Genomic DNA, 16,979 nt, shown 5'->3' with positions numbered 1-16,979 from the left:
TTCCCTTCACCCTGTGACTTTCTACGGGTCTAAGCTTTTACCCCCCTCCCCCGCGGAAAATTTCTCCTCCTTCGTCCACGGAAACCCCTCACCTTTAAAATACCCCTCTCGCGGAAATTATGGTTTTCAAAATTTTAAAATCTTCTTTGAGTCGTGTTATTTTTTATTTCAATTGAAAAGTTCTAAGGGAAGTGGAAAAGGGAAATTTATGTGTAAATCTTGCCCCCTCCCCTCCGTGCAAATACTTTCTTCTCATGAAAAATCCTCCAGGAAACCCCCAGGCAAAAAAATTCCGTATCTTTCCCTATGACAAATACTATCTGTAAGCAATAGACAGATCAAAAAACTTAAAAAGGAATTTAATGGGGTTATCTGATTTTTTTATAGCTAGGTAGAGAGGGAGATACCTCAAAGGATGCATTTTGATGCCGAAACATCTCAGCTCTTATTGAGCCTTCAAATAAATACAGAATTAGCTCAAGGGAGAGACGACAGGAGGATGGAGGAAGAAATTGTTTGATAATCCCCAGGCATTTCTAGTCTTTTTTGTAAGCCGAAAGTGATTAGAGACTAACCAACCGCAAGAGGTATTTTTTTGGGAGGGGGAGAGAAGATTTTCCACGTGTAAGTATTTTCTGAGGGGGGGGGGGTAATTTCCTCAAGGGATGTTTTTCACGGGGGGTGGGGGTAAATTGCGGCTCTCACTGTCTACATACAGTAATGTTTTTTTTACCACTTTGCTTATTTTGTTGTTTTCATTTTGTGGCATTTTTACGCTTGTAGTTGGTTATCGTTTGGTTTGAAAAAGGTTAATTACCTGCTTCGGTGCAGCCAACACAACAGCTACTATCTTTTTGTGTTTGGAAACTTTTGGTTTGATTTTTTTTTTCTTAGATGAATCAGGCCTTTCCTGAACGTTGAGTAATAAAAATCTTTACTGAAAATATCGGAACTTTGAGAATTTAGATAACAAAAAAGTCGCTTTTGGTTGCGCTTTCTTTAAATTAATGAAAAAGATTCTTTCGATAAACAATTTTCCGAAGAAAAGTAAAGAGCCATTAAACCAAAGACTAGCATAAATAAATTCCTATAATCATTCAAACCCAAAATGATCAGAAATTACTACAAAAAAAAAGAAACCCAAAACGAACAGAAGTTAAAACAAACGATCATAGAAAACATGGGCGTTTTGGGGGAAAACGAAAAATGGGGCTAGGGAGTTAACCCCCGTTGAACCCCCGTTCTAACAAATCCCCATTTAACTCAAGCCTCCTTTAACCCAACCCTCATTTAAATCAAATCCTAAACCTAAGTCAAGGCCTAAAAATAAGTTTGAACTAAGGCTTCTCGGTTCATTTGTGGTTTCTAACTTGTATTACTCATCAGTGTAGCCCCTAAACCCTCTAAATTGAATGAAACTTTCCAGATTGGGCCTATCGCCAAAAAGCATGGCCCGATAAAGTGTTTATTTTGGTTTTATTGCAAACTTTGAACTTTTCAAAGTCCCCCACACACTTGTGGGGGACTTTTGAGATATTGCTCACTTCTTCTTGCCCACACTTCTTGAGATATTGCTGTGTAATCCTTTTGAGAATGTGCATAATCATAGTCAATTTGATTCAGTTAAATATCCGCCGAAATATTCCTTGAGAGCTTCACCTTAATACCCTTAGCTTGCTTAGTAGCAGTAGTAGAATTAGTAGCAGTATGCACATAACACCTTTTATTTTCTTCGACATTATTTTTTCAACACACCAAACTGTCCCTAGGATATTGCTGATGCGCCCTTTTGACAATCTGTATACAGATGGTGTGATGTGATTCAGTTCACCTTCCACCCTCAATTTTCCCTGAAAATTCCACCTTCATACCGTTCATTACCGTTAGGTACAGCTGTAATGGTAGTCCCAGTAATAGTATTAGTAGTAACAGCACTAATGCTAGTAGCAGCAGTAGTAACTTATTCCCTTTTGGTCAGCTGAAGATTCCTCTCATCAACTTCTAGAAGCTTCAACTTAATACAAATAGCTGTTGCTATCCCATTGCCGATATATCCTTTTGATAACCTATATATTCATGTAGTTCCTGAATTTTCATCTTAATAATTTAAGCTTACAAGTGGTTGCAATAGAAGTAGCAGTCGAGCTAGTAGTAGTAGAAGTTGTTGTAGTAGCAGTAGTAGTAAATGTAATTAAAATAGCAATAGCAGTAGCGTGCACAGGGCCGCCGGATTTAAAGCTTTGACGCTTAACAACCAAGCGTTTTTGCCGCTCCGTTTTTGCAAGATTTTCGGGGTTATCCCCAAAAATTCGGGGCTAATGGAAGCAATTAACTGAACACAACTGATGAGCGAAAAGGGCTAATGGAAGCAATTAACTGAACACAACTGATGAGCGAAAAGGGCTAATGGAAGCAATTAATAGAACACAACTGATGAGCGAAAAGGGCTAATGGAAGCAATTAACTGAACACAACTGATGAGCGAAAAGGGCTAATGGAAGCAATTAACTGAACACAACTGATGAGCGAAAAGGGCTAATGGAAGCAATTAATAGAACACAACTGATGAGCGAAAAGTGATGAAAGAGAAGGGTAATACCGAACTCTCAGCTACCATTCTTGGGAGACACCTGACAGTTTATAAGTGACCATGGAATTCCTGTATTGTTTTAGAGTCACTTTTCTGTGAATAGGCAGCGTGGCGGCAGAGTGCACCTGGCAAGGATAAATCACATCAGTCCAGTTTTTGTCAGGAAAGAATTACTCAGTGATAATTTATTTCTCCCCCTGGCATTATGTGCCCCTAGGTCTGGGCCTAGGGACCTAGTGGAAAGTCCAGGCCTGAGCGTGCACATATTTCTTTTTGGTGAATTGACTTTCCCTTTAAGCACTCTCTGAAAGTTCCAACTTAATACACAAATCCCTTTTCGAGATACGCCATTTTGAAAATTTGCATGCACATAGTATCTTTTGATTTAGTTCAAGTTCCCCCTCAAATACCCCACTCTGTCAAATTTTCCACTTGATATGCATAGCCTTAATAGTGCTAGTTTAATAGCGTAGAGGTCGTAGTAGAAGCAGCAGTAGTAATAATAGTGTTGAAATAGTAGTAGAAGCAACAGTAGTAGCAGCAGTATTAATAGCAGTAGTAGCAGGTAGATGCCCCAGAAGTTTCATGTTGATACGCTAAGCCGTTCCAAAAAAAATTGCTGATACACCTGTATCAGCAATCTGTATGTTATTGCAAGTTACCAATAGTTAAAATTTAAGGTTTTTATAGAAGGGATGGTCGTAAAAACTTTGAAGGAGGCTCATTCGATTGGAAAATGAAAGTTCAAGTTCAAAGTTCAAGTTCAATTTTGAAGAATCAAAGGTAACCAGAGGAAAATCAGCCTTTCCCTCTTAATCGACATTGCCCCCCCCCCCCCAAGTACATCTGATCAAAATAAAAATAAAAATTTTGTTCAAAATAGTCTAAAGGTCAAATAACCATGCCTTTGGGGTTAGCAACCACACCAGCAGCATCTAGGGCAACGGTTGTAAGTTAAGCTAGTTCCTCATTGCTAGCATATAAAGATTTTATAGAAAAAATTTGTGTATGAACTTTGGGAGGGGGGCTCATTCGATTGGAAATCAAAATTTCCAGTGCACTTTTTAGAGTTAGAAGTGATCGGAGGGTTGCCACCCCACCCTATTTTTTTTAAAAATTCATCCGATCTAAATTTTGAGACGGTCATTTTATTTAAAACAGTTCAAAGGTTAAATAATTATGTCATAGTTAAATATCTATGATTCACAACCCTCAGCCTCTGGTACAAGGTCTGTAAGTTAGAAAGGTCTGATTCATCTGAAAAAAAGAGTAATAAATCAGCTTTAATGGTTTGTGACATCGGATCTTCTTTTTCTTTTGCAAAAATAAAACAAAGCTTTTTCATGAATACTTTTGACAGGCGTTTATATCATGAATTTAAGAAACAAACAATTTCGACAAGGTTGAACATGTAAAATTCTAACTTGTGCTTTACCCAATGATATTGCCTAATATTTTTAGAGAACTGAAAATCTGAGTTCAATGGTTCAGTTATACGATGGTTCAGTTACACGAGAGTTCAGTTGCACGGTGGTTTAGTTACACGATGGTTCAGTTACACGATGTTTCAGTTGCACGGTGGTTCAGTTGCACGAGGGTTTAGTTACATGGGGGTTCAGTCAAATGGGGTTGAGTTGCACGGGGGTTTAGTTACACTAAGGTTTAGTGAAATGGGGTTCAGTTGCCCGGTGGTTCAGTTACACGAGGGTTCATTTGCACGGGGGTTCAGTTGCACGATGGTTCAGTTACACGCACACCACTCTAAATCGTTTTAATTTTTTGTCAGAAAACTGTTTGTTTACAAAGTTCAGTCAGTCTTTCCTGGCTTAAATGTCTTTTAGAGTGTGAAGAAATTTCAATATTACAGTTTTCCCTTATAAAAGCAAAGTTGATGGTTTATTTTTAGTTTATTCTAATGTGTTTATATAGGCATTTGAATGGTTTGCATTTTTCTGCCTGTTTAGAATTGGAACCATGGGTGTGCTTTCTTTGATATGTGTGCCAGTCTGGTAAATAGCATTTCAGAAGTGAAAGCACTTATGAAATCGGCAAAAAGACGTGCATTTAGGGGTATGGTTTTTTAATGTCTAAGGTCGGGGGGGGGGGGATCTTTAGGCCATCCTCAAGGGGATTACATCCTGTGCATGTTGATGGATTCTTTTGGATAACCGCCTGATTGACCGTATTTCAGACAGTAAGCTGCACGAATGGGGTTCTCTCCTGGTTTCTTGGAATATAACGAGAGGAAGGTTGAGATAGAAGGTTGAGGAAGGTTGGAGTATAACGAGAGGAAGGTTGAGATGGAGTATAACGAGAGGAAGGTAGAGGATTGACACGTGCTGCGGATAAAGAATGACAGATTGCTGAAGATTGTTCTTATCGGCCAACCAACTAGGACCTAACTGAAAAGCAGGTTGTCTCCGAGTGAAGTGGGAGTAGATCGTAAGGAAGGATTGAATGGACATTGGAACTTCTTGGGAAGGTGTAAAAATGGAGGTTTTGAATAGATTGGGATGAAGGAGGAGTGTGCGTAGCTGTGCTGTGCTTGGTGCAGCAGTGAGTGGTTAGTAGTAGTATGTGTAGTTCCATTAGATCTTAAACTGTTTTTTAAAATAGTTCACTTAGTACTTTCTGTACCAGCTTTCTAAGGAACGATGGTGTGCAATCTAAACAAAAATAAAATCTATTAAATTCGATCTGAAATTTACATCTGGAATCAGTACGGGTATTTTAGTAAAAGTTTGCTTGTATGAATAACCCTTTCATGGTCTTAGCTGAGTTTCTATGTGAAATAATGTTGCTATGCCTCTTTTGATTGTGTCTTTTTAGTTTCGTTTTGGATTTTTACTGAAGAGTTTTTGTTGTTTTATGCTTCTTCTTTAGTTATTCTTCTTAGATTTCTCTGAGAAGGCTACCAGTTTTATAGCTGAAACATTCGTATGTATTGATTTGCTTGTCAGTGTTTAGAAAAAGTCCTCATCTACTGTAATTGTTGTGCTCTTATTGTTTAATTTGGGTATTAATTTGATCTCTTTGTGTTAAGAATACGGAAATTGTTGCAAGTAGAGCGGAGCCTAGCAGAGCCAAGCCTGTCTATAAATCGAGTTATCTGGTGTGGTTATGTCCCAGATGATGAAAAAGATGATTCAAGTGAAGACCCTGCTTATTTACTGTTTGTTACCACTGACGACAAGGTAAAATAATTTTATATTTCAATGCTAGTTTCCTTTATAGGGTTTGTTAAGGGGGTGGGGCTTACCTTAATGCATTCAATGTTTTGTTTTTAATGAGATGATGACTGAGGGAAGATTTAGTAAGTTGACATGTAAAAAAAAAGAAGATGGCATGCATAAAGATAGAGAGGAGGTACATCTCTAATAAGAATTTTGCTCTTTAGAAGAGTTAGCAAAAATATAAGGAAAGCTTGATATTTGAGCTTAGAAGCCCACTTTTATGCTTCAATTGGATTTTTTTTTTTTTTTTAGGGCCAAGACGATTCCCTTTTCCAGCTCGCCTAGTAAAAGCGAAAAGATTCATTATAGATGCATGAGGTACTTAACGAGTGGATTTAGCAGAAAGGTGTACACGTTTCAGCTTGGTAAAATTAGAATGATGCTAAGATTCATTATTGGTATAGCTAGAGGGTCCTAGTACCGCGCCCTCACTCTTCAGCCCTGTCTGTATAGACACGCTATACCTTTTTCCAACCATTATCATTGGGGGAATGATCCCTAATGCTGGTACTCACTAAAAATTATTGTTTGTTAATATGTTAAATTGAAAAGTGAGCATATTACCCCTAGTTAATGTCAGAATCGTGTCAGTATTCAGAAGCTGTCTAGTTTGAGGATAGTTGGTAGTCTCTGCCATCATACATTTAGTTGAAGGATCAATACCTTAGAACTTGTTGATAAGGATTTACATATAATCTGTATTGTCCGCGGGCTCAATGTGGAACTCTCTTCCTCTTCCAACTCTATCTTTGTTGACAGATTACATCTCTTTCGATCAGAATTATTCGAGGAATATTCATTGAATCTCCCACTCCTGCTTTATAGAAATGCTCGGTAGAAAGATGGATATATTTCGGGCTGTTGCTATTAGAATCGCCTCACTATATATGATGCTTTTATCTATGGATCCTAAGGTTGGTCTTGTCTGTAGAGACTTAAACCTTATCAAAACAAAGTTGCTGTGGTAGTAATTCCTGACGCTCACCTTCATTTGATACCATGCTCGTTTAATTATTCGATTTGTCACTTACATTCATCTAATTGCCTCTATTGAGTGTCTGCTAAATTCAAGAATTAAATATAGACAACTTTTGCACAAGCAACTAAGCATGAGTAACTTATTCTGGCAGCTCAATACAGACACGACAACTCAGTACAAACAACACAGCACACGAAAGCTGTATAAGAAGCTCAATGTAACTTTCAGCCCAGTCCATTCGACTGAGCACAGAAGAATCAACCCAGTTAACTTAACACACCTCGGTCAAGTCAAAAAAGTCAGTTCAACTTCTGCATCTCTGTACTTTTTGATAAACAACTCTTTATTTGTCTGAATATCATTCCTTTTTGAGACAACATTCGAAGCATATTAAGGAATTGAAACAACTTTTAGACCCAACTTTTCTTACCGTTGTGATTCAAAAACACTAGCGGAATCAGAAATTTAGCAAAAATCATATTATGCCAGGACTTGAGGGTTTTGCAAGTTTTTGAAGCTTTATAATTGGGAAATAAGGGTAACGGGACTTTTGATGAAAATAACTGCAGCAAAGTGCTACTGGCAGTAATAGAAGACAAGGAGATTCAAGCATTGCTTTCAAGACATTTCCTTGAAAGTCATCCGTTCAGATATGCCTTTGCTCCTGTAAGATACATGTCTCACGCAGATGAGAATGCGTTGGTTTTCCACTGGTAGATGGGGCTCGGTCCCTTAGAGTGGGCATCAGATGGAGTAGAATCACTGGTCAAGGTTGCGGGGAGGTCCTTCCGACTGATGTAGGAATGGAATACCTACTCCTCCTTTCTCCAGGCATGTGAGTGGATGCTAATGACTTACGAACATGCCCTTTGTGTGGATGTTACACAATATGACTTGGTCTATAAGTCATATCCAATAATACTGGCCATCCTTCACCATTATAAAGGATTCTATTTGTTTTGTTAAGCTTGACACCTTGGGTAGCAATATTTTTTTTTTCTCAAGGGTTTTATGTCTTAAGAACTTTGCTCTGTAGCTGCGTTGCTCTTTGTTTACGTCTAGTTACACTATATCTTCGGAACCTAAATCAAGGTTTTTGTTTTCAGTCAACTTTAAAAAAAAAAAGTTAATGAGTGTTGGATTTGATATTTGTAACTAGATAAGTTTGTAACTTTGATAGGTTTGCAGTATTCGTAGCTCAGTTAGTTTTCATTCAGTTACAGTTCAACGTATAGCACATGTCTTCTAGTAAGCAATAAACAATTATCTTTTTCTTTAAGATTTAATATTTAATTATTTGATAATTTAATTTTTGTTGTGTATCCTCCCAAAAGGCCTAATACCTATCAATTTGTCTGCAGCACCGTGGGCAGGGATTTATTTTGCTGGGGAGATGTAGTATCACAAGGAGACCAAGGCCGTATCCAGGGTGGGTTAGGGGGTTTGAACCCCCCCCCCCCCCTGAAATGTTTGTCGAACTTGTAAAAAAAAATAATAACTAAAATGAATATAAACAAATTTTGATGGGTTTTTTAAAGTTAATTCTGTCGCCTCCACCCCTCGAAAAAAATACTGGATATAACCCTGAAGGAGACAAATGAAGATTTGAAAAATGGCTGAGTCATGTGGAAAATAGAATATGCAGAAAGAAAAGGGAGAAATCTCGGGGTTTGGGGGAACACTTGCCCAAAGGTCCCCTCCCACCATCACCAGTTCTGTGTTTGTTCCTGTGCATTTGAATTTGTAAGGATTTAGGCCCACGTGCTGGACTTTGTTTCGGGATAAGGGTAACTTAAAAAACAAACACACCAAAAACAGGCGATTTATATGTTGGGAAATGTGGCAAAAATTATAAAATATTTACAGTCCCATCACTATCGAAAATACTGTCAGTAGATTACTTAAAAACAATTTGTTACTTTTATCTATGTCTAGCTTAGAATTAATTTTCGTTTTTTGGTGCAATACCCTCATGAAGTGTATTCTAGTACGGACTTGATTTAATTGGATTCTGAAAAATGAATGAATTCAATTGCCTCTTTTTTTCTCTCTTTTTTGTATATTAATCTTTAATTTTGGGAAACCACAGAACCAAGAGCAACCAAGTGCTTTGGCTCCACATATGAAAAAAAAAGAAAAAATGTATAAAATGCAGCTAATTGGTATGGCCGTGTTGGATTTTGAATAATATTTCCATTTTTAGGCTGAATTGTATCTTATTACCCAATGATGAAGAGTATGATACTCGTATGTTGAATTTTTATTAATTACCCATTTACAAGGAGTATGGTAAATTTTTATTTTTAGGCTGAACTATGGAACTTATTAGCCATTGGTGAAGAGTATGGAAATCGTTCAGTTCATATTGACGACGTGGGGGAAGGGTATTGCAGTCTTGAATTTGTCGGAAAATGTACATCTGCCAGTTTTTCTCCTGATGGAAGTGCAATTGCCGTGGCGTCTACCAGCGGTCTTGTCAAGTTTTTCGAAGTAAGTGGCTTGTGTTTTAAAATTTATCTTCATTGCTAAGGAATAATTGACAAAGCAAATATTTTACTTAAAATTGGAAGGCAAGTCTATGTAAATATGTATAAAAGTATTATTTTCTTTCATTCAAACGACTTAGTAATATATGAAAAGAAAGGAAATAGAAAGGGTTTAGTTGTAACTTCAAATTTTCGATTTACATCTTAGGTTAAAAAAATTGATCAAGACTTTTTGTCAATTCTAGAACTGCAAGTGCCTACAAAACAACGTCTAAACGACGATTTCTCTTCCTTTCAAAAATGACCATTATCCTTCCAGGGGGGATATCAATATTTTTATTGATTATAGTACTTACTTATTTACTACTTTTACTTGTAGCAGGACTCAAGCATCTCTGCTCTCCCTGGCGTCCAGTAGCTTCGTCATTGTAGTAAGCCAAGAGTATCGGTCGTTTGCAAGTGGCTCAATCAATTCGAGTCAGGATTTTTCCCATCTTCGTCCATACTTGTTGAAGCCACCGATTGGGTATAGGTCAGCCTTGATGCAGGCGAGCCACGTTTTCTTTTGTCCCCCATGTCGCTTTTTCCACCCCAAAAGAGGTTTAAATCTGAGGGCTTTATTTACAAAGGTGGGGTGTGGGCGGCGAAGTGTATGGCCGAACCATCGGAGTCTTCTTTGTTTAATTATGTTGGCCAAATCAGAACGTTGATGGCAGATTTTGCGGAGTTCGTCATTGCTGATACGATCACGGAGTTTAATGCTAATGGTTCTCCTTAGACATGAATTTTCAAATACGTGGAGGGCTTGAATGTCGGATGCTTTCATAGCCCATGTCTCACAGCCGAATAAAAAGACAAACCGAACAAGGGCCTGGTAAATCCTCATTCTTGGCTTCAGACGAGCATTTTTTCTAGTTCCATAGAGAGTGATTTAGCTGGGTGAAAACTCCAGCGGCTGAAGCAATTCTTGACCGTATATCTGATGTGCATCCTCCTATTGGGCCCACCAGAGAGCCTAGGTACTTTAATTCATGTATCTGTTATTGACTGTAGTCATTGACAGGTAAACGGCGCAGCGTCGTCCCTTAACAACAACGATTTTTCTTCCTTGCAAAAACGACCATTATCCTTCTAGGGGGGACATCAACATTTTTACTGACTGTATAAGCATTAACAGCTAAACGGTGCAACGTCGTTCCTTAACAACCACGATTTCTCTTCATTGCAAAAATGAACATTATCCTTTCAGGGGGGACATCAATATTTTTATTTATTGTAAGCATTAACAGCGCAAAGTCATCACATAACACCGACGATTTCTCTTCATTGCAAAAATGAACATTATCCTTTCAGGGGGGACATCAATATTTTTATTGATTGTAAGCATTAACAGCGCAAAGTCATCCCATAACAACGACAATTTCTCTTCATTGCAAAAATGAACATTATCCTTTCAGGGGGGACATCAATATTTTTATTGATTGTAAGCAGTGACAGCGCAAAGTCATCCCATAACAACGACGATTTCTCTTCATTGCAAAAATGAACATTATCCTTTCAGGGGGGACATCAATATTTTTATTGATTGTAAGCATTGACAGCGCAAAGTCATCCCATAACAACGACAATTTCTCTTCATTGCAAAAATGAACATTATCCTTTCAGGGGGGACATCAATATTTTTATTGATTGTAAGCATTAACAGCGCAAAGTCATCCCATAACAACGACAATTTCTCTTCATTGCAAAAATGAACATTATCCTTTCAGGGGGGACATCAATATTTTTATTGATTGTAAGTATTGACAGCGCAAAGTCATCCCATAACAACGACAATTTCTCTTCATTGCAAAAATGAACATTATCCTTTCAGGGGGGACATCAATATTTTTATTGATTGTAAGCATTGACAGCGCAAAGTCATCCAATAACAACGACGATTTCTCTTCATTGCAAAAATGAACATTATCCTTTCTGGGGGGACATCAATATTTTTATTGATTGTAAGAATTGACAGCGCAAAGTCATCCCATAACAACGACGATTTCTCTTCATTGCAAAAATGAACATTATCCTTTCAGGGGGGACATCAATATTTTTATTGATTGTAAGCATTGACAGCGCAAAGTCATCCCATAACAACGACGATTTCTCTTCATTGCAAATATGAACATTATCCTTTCAGGGGGGACATCAATATTTTTATTGATTGTAAGCATTGACAGCGCAAAGTCATCCCATAACAACGACAATTTCTCTTCATTGCAAAAATGAACATTATCCTTTCAGGGGGGACATCAATATTTTTATTGATTGTAAGCATTGACAGCGCAAAGTCATCCCATAACAACGACGATTTCTCTTCATTGCAAAAATGAACATTATCCTTTCAGGGGGGACATCAATATTTTTATTGATTGTATGCATTGACAGCGCAAAGTCATCCCATAACAACGACTATTTCTCTTCATTGCAAAAATGAACATTATCCTTTCAGGGGGGACATCAATATTTTTATTGATTGTAAGCATTAACAGCGCAAAGTCATCCCATAACAAAGACGATTTCTCTTCATTGCAAAAATGAACATTATCCTGTCAGGGGGGACATCAATATTTTTATTTATTGTAATCATTAACAGCGCAAAGTCATCCCATAACAACGACGATTTCTCGTCATTGCAAAAATGAACATTATCCTTTCAGGGGGGACATCAATATTTTTATTGATTGTAAGCATTGACAGCGCAAAGTCATCCCATAACCACGACGATTTCTCTTCATTGCAAAAATGAACTTTATCCTTCCAGGGGGGGGGCATCAATATTTGTATTGACTAAAGTATTGACAGCTAAACAGCGCAACGTCGTCCCTTAACAACGACGATTTCCTTTCCTTGCAAAAATTACCATTATCCTTCCAGGGGGGACATCAGTCTTTTTATTGACAGTAATTATTGACATTAAATTGCCAGTTAAACCGCGCAACGTCGTCCCTTATCAACGACAATCTCTCTTCCTCGCAAAAATGACCATTATTCTTCCAGGGGGACATCAAGATTTTCATTGGCAGTAATCATTCACAGTAAATTGACAGTTAAACCATGCAACGTCGTCCCTTAGCAACGACGATTTCTGGTATTTGTAAAAATGACCATTATCCTTCCAGGGGGGCATCATTATTTTTTTGACAGTAATTATCACTGTAGAGAAATTTATACAGTGCGATCATCCCCTATCTCAACCATTAGATAAAGCCGAACCGGGATGCTGCTCCCCCGGAGAACATATAATCCAGAAGAAACATAAGTAGTATTAGATTTTTTCATGGTAAGGCACGCGTGTGGCATCGGTGTTCACAGCCTGGAGAACAAGAAAAGAAATAAGACGAATCGAGCGTCTAGGGGATAAGGAAGATTGCAATATGTTGAAGAGAGAAAAAGAAAAAGGAAATTAATTGACCCCTGGCTCCAAACATGCCCTGGACAAAACTAAGTTTGATTTGAAACTGACAAAAAACTTGGTAACTAAGAATGACTATATGATTTTAAATAATCTTAACAAAATTCTGAAACATTGCAAGTTTTATACCAAACTTGCACGTAAACCGAAACTGAAAAGATAATGAAAATAGTCCGAGGATTAACTCAATGAGTCATAAAAAATGCTTTCTGATGAGAAGTTTTACGTAATGTGCGTGTTCGTCGCAGAATTTTTACAACAATAATAACAACAAGTATTACTTTATATTCTTCTTATCATACAAATACAATTCTTCTGGTGTCCCTCAATTTTCAAAAAACTCACTAAGAATTTCAAGAAAACAGTTCTTACAGACATTTTGTATTTTCTTAGATATGGCAATTCCACCAGTTATTAGAAGAAAAACAAAGGTCCTACATCAAATTCCGAAGAATTTTTTTTTGCCCCAAAAAAGAGGAAAAATTCAAGGGAATGTTTTTCTTTACCAAGAAGAAAAAAGTTTTGCCGCTCCATGGCGCAATATTACTATCTTAAAACCATAGATTATTGTGAAACCTAATATAGAATCTGAGCTAAAGCTATGAGGTTGTCCCTTTGTGGTAAAACAATTTGTGGCAAATTTGAAATATTCCCGCCAGTTCGTGGATCCCTCTCCCACTATTTATGAAATTCTGACTATTTCCCTGTTGCAGTGTAGATAAGAAGTTAGCACCAGAAATTTCCGTATTTGTTAAAATTTAATCCAAATCCCTCTTCTAGAAATCCTTGATAGGCCACTGAGTTAAGTCATAAGTCATACCTATGAGATAGGACAGTAGAGAGCGAACCACTTCGCAGGCTCGTCACCTTTTTTCTCTGTTTTTGCAATCATGAATAATACAAATTGGCACCATTATTCAAAGTTGCTCGAGCTACTAAGAAATATACACTGGCTCGTTTACACAGAGAAAATGGGAGGAGCTTTTATGCGCGTCGAAACTACAGACAAATATTTTATCGGAATGAACCTACTGTATACATTTTCTACAGTGGTAATTATTGACAATAAATTGACAGTTAAACTACACAACGTCGCCCCTTACCAACGGCGGTTTCTCTTCTTTGCAAAAATGACCATTATCCTTCCAGAGGGGACATCAATATTTTTATTGGCAGTAATCATTGACAATTTGACCGTTCAGTCTTTCTTGTCCTGTTGAATTTTGGAGGCTTTTTAGCCAATGCAAACAAAATACTCACTACGAATAAGGTTATCAAGTGACCTATAAAGTTAATATAGGCTGCTCAAATAGTGATATAAAAGAAGTAAATGACAAAATAGCTAGTTTTTTTTTACTTATCCGTCTATTTGTTTACTTTAACTTTTTTAAATTCAAATGGTGCTTTTTAAAGGATGAGCTTGATGCTACTTAAAACGGCTTCTGTATAAATACGAGTTAAGCATGCCCCCATTTCTTTTTTTAGTTTCTCTTATTGTGATGCGTTACAATGCTGCTTTTGCAGCTATTTTTTTTCTTCTCGTGATCAGCGGTCTTTAGCTCCCAAGTGGTAAGAGATGCAAACTCCAAATCAGTCCTGGGTATGGGATTCATGAAACGGTACAGAAAAGTTGTAGTGAAGTTTTCTAAAAAAAAAATAAAAATAATAATAATAGAACCCGTTTTTTCCTTATATTATTGGTGCTAAGATAAAACTTTCTTAGCTTCAAGAGTAATATTTTTTAGAACAATCTTATTTCGTAATCCTGCAACATTAAACTGTATCTCTGGGAGCATGTATCTCTTTTAGATTTCTTGGACATAGTTTTCAAAAAGTTGATCTCAAATTCTGTTTTTTGGTTTGTTCTTTATTTATATACGAAGTTGCTTCGTTCCACTTAAAAATAATTTTAAAAGTTGTCGGTGCAACAGATTTTTTTTTATATGCTAGAGGTAGCGTTTTTTCTTGATATGGTAGGATTTTTTTGCCGATTGAGAGATATTCATCTTCTAAGAACTGGAACCGACAGTAGTTTTCTGGAAATAAAATCCTTTTTGTGAATTTTTTATTTTCAAGTTTTTGTTTTGAAATTTTGTAGAAATCAAATAGCTGAATACTTTTAGAATTTTGTTTTGCCTCTTCGAAGATATAAGCAACATTTTCATATATTTTAGATGTTTTTAAGAAATAATACCAGAAATCCTGATTTTGAATGATAACAAGAAATCAGTTTTACTACAGTTGCTCGATGAACGTGAGCTCCAAAGTGGCTGTCAAATTAAAAACAGAATTCATGAGACACTAAAGTAAAAAATGTCGAAAGAGAGCCGATAAAAGTCAAACTACTACTACTAACAACTCACGGCTGCACCAAGCCCCCTGAGGTCAAAACAGCTATGCACGCTCTTCCTCCATCCCAATTTATTCAAAGCCTCCCTCTTTACACCCTCCCAGGTAGTTCCCATCTCCCTTAAATCTTTCCTTACGGCATCCTTCCACCCCAACCAAGGACGATTTACGTTTCCTGCTTAGACGGTTGGCCGAAAAGGACAATCTTGGGCAATCTATCAACCTTCATCCGCAAAACGGGCCCTAGCCATCTCAGCTTTTCTTTCTTTATAGCCATATAAAGTGGGATTAAAATTCCAAACGAGAATAATAAATATTAATTTACACCAAAGGATTATTTTTGGTCAAATCTGAATATTATCTACATCGACTTCAGCTAATGAAGGAGATTACTGATATATTAAATTATGAAATAATCTTCAATTATCTTGCTTATAGTGACATGTAATATTTATTTTCCTAACAGATAAGAATGAAGGATATCAACACGTCTTACCAACCAAAGGTGCTGCATCAGTGGACTCCACATGAAGGGAAGCCTGTCTCTTATATAGAATTTATTGACAATCTTCTTGAGAGCAATGCTGACGAGTAAGTTTGTATTTTGTAATTCGTAGCTCTTGTTGTTTATCGTTCTAGTCCAAAATCCAAACTCTGTCAAAGGTATTGTCTAAATCGCCACTTCGAGATTCACTTTCTTAAACAGAACAGCTAAAGGTTCCTTTGGGGTTTTGTCCTTGTTAGAAGTTTTTTAAGGTTTTATCTTGTATTGCTGGATTAGCTTTTTTGCAAAGAGAAATATTCTTTTCCAGATATATTTTCCAAAGAAATTGCGTACGGATTGTTTTGGGTACCCAACTGACCTACTGTATCTCAAACACTAAGCTGTAAAAAGCGGTTCACCCCGCTTTGTAAGGATGTAATGAGAGAAAGGTTTAGATTGCTAAGACACGTTCTGTCGATGAAGGATGACAGATTGCCCAAGACGATCCTCCTTGTCGGGCAACCTCCTAGGACCAAAGGAAAAGTAGGTCACCCCCGAAAGGGGTGGGAGAATGCAACGACAGATTTAGGAGAAACGGGAACTTCTAGGGTGGGTGTAAAGAGGGAGGCTTTGAGTAGGTCGGGATGGAGGAGGAGCCTGCGTGGCTGTGTTAGCCTCGATGGCTTGGTGCAGCAGTGAGTAGTAGTAGTAGTAGGTATTCTAGATGTTGTGGATTTATTAGAGTAGGATGGAAGAGTTCAAATTGTTTGTTTCGTTTTTTTGGCCATTTAATATTATTTATGAACATTGTTTGGACTGATTTTGTATTCAATTTCCTGTGTCAAGTAAATTTTTTAGTTTTGTATTTCATTTTCTATCTGTTTTATTCCTTTTTTCTCTACTTCCTTTTTGCTCGCTTATAAGCGGGCAAAAAGGCTTATTAGGAAAGCCGAAACGAGTTAGGTTTCCTCAGGGCAGCAAGTAGAATAGTTTACAGTTTGAAAATTCAATCTCCGTAAAGAAAAGATATGCGGGTATCGTTTAAAATAACGTAATATGGTGTCTAAAACTATCAGTTTAAATCAGGTTTAGTATTATTATGGAGAACTTAGCTTTATTATTTTTTAAGCCAGGGTGCTGAAAAATGTTTTCGAAAGCTATTCAAAGGGAAATAACCATTTTTTAATAAAGATTTCAGTGATTCTCTCGGCTCCCTCACACACCATCTGACCTTATCTGCCACGGGTAATGTGACTATGGCTAAATTTCTGGCAAGGCGAAGGGTTAAGCGGACTTTAGACTTATGTAGAAAAATGTCTTTTTAACATGTGCCCTCTCTCTCTCTCTCTCTCTCTCTCTCTCTCTCTCTCTCTCTCTCTCTCTCTCTCTCTCTCTCTC

The 16,979-nt window shown here is 37.3% G+C and overlaps 1 protein-coding gene across 2 annotated transcripts in view; it reads left to right on the top strand.

Moving 5' to 3' along the window:
- The window catches only part of Ge-1 (Enhancer of mRNA-decapping protein 4 homolog Ge-1), a 79,786-nt gene that overhangs the window by 40,736 nt on the left and 22,071 nt on the right, over positions 1-16,979 (top strand). For both annotated transcript variants that reach the window (XM_089100807.1, XM_089100808.1), the window contains 3 exons: positions 5,634-5,784; positions 9,110-9,292; positions 15,564-15,688. In XM_089100807.1, coding sequence (XP_088956933.1) covers positions 5,634-5,784; positions 9,110-9,292; positions 15,564-15,688 — 459 coding nt within the window. The remainder of the gene's footprint in view (positions 1-5,633; positions 5,785-9,109; positions 9,293-15,563; positions 15,689-16,979) is intronic.

This window comes from Artemia sp. Qi Xiang Cuo, chromosome 14, assembly GCF_049724085.1.
Source record: "Artemia sp. Qi Xiang Cuo chromosome 14, ASM4972408v1, whole genome shotgun sequence".
Lineage (NCBI taxonomy): Eukaryota > Metazoa > Arthropoda > Branchiopoda > Anostraca > Artemiidae > Artemia > Artemia sp. Qi Xiang Cuo.
The sequence above is the reverse complement of the archived record's forward strand: the minus strand, read 5'-3'. Positions and strand labels throughout refer to the sequence as shown.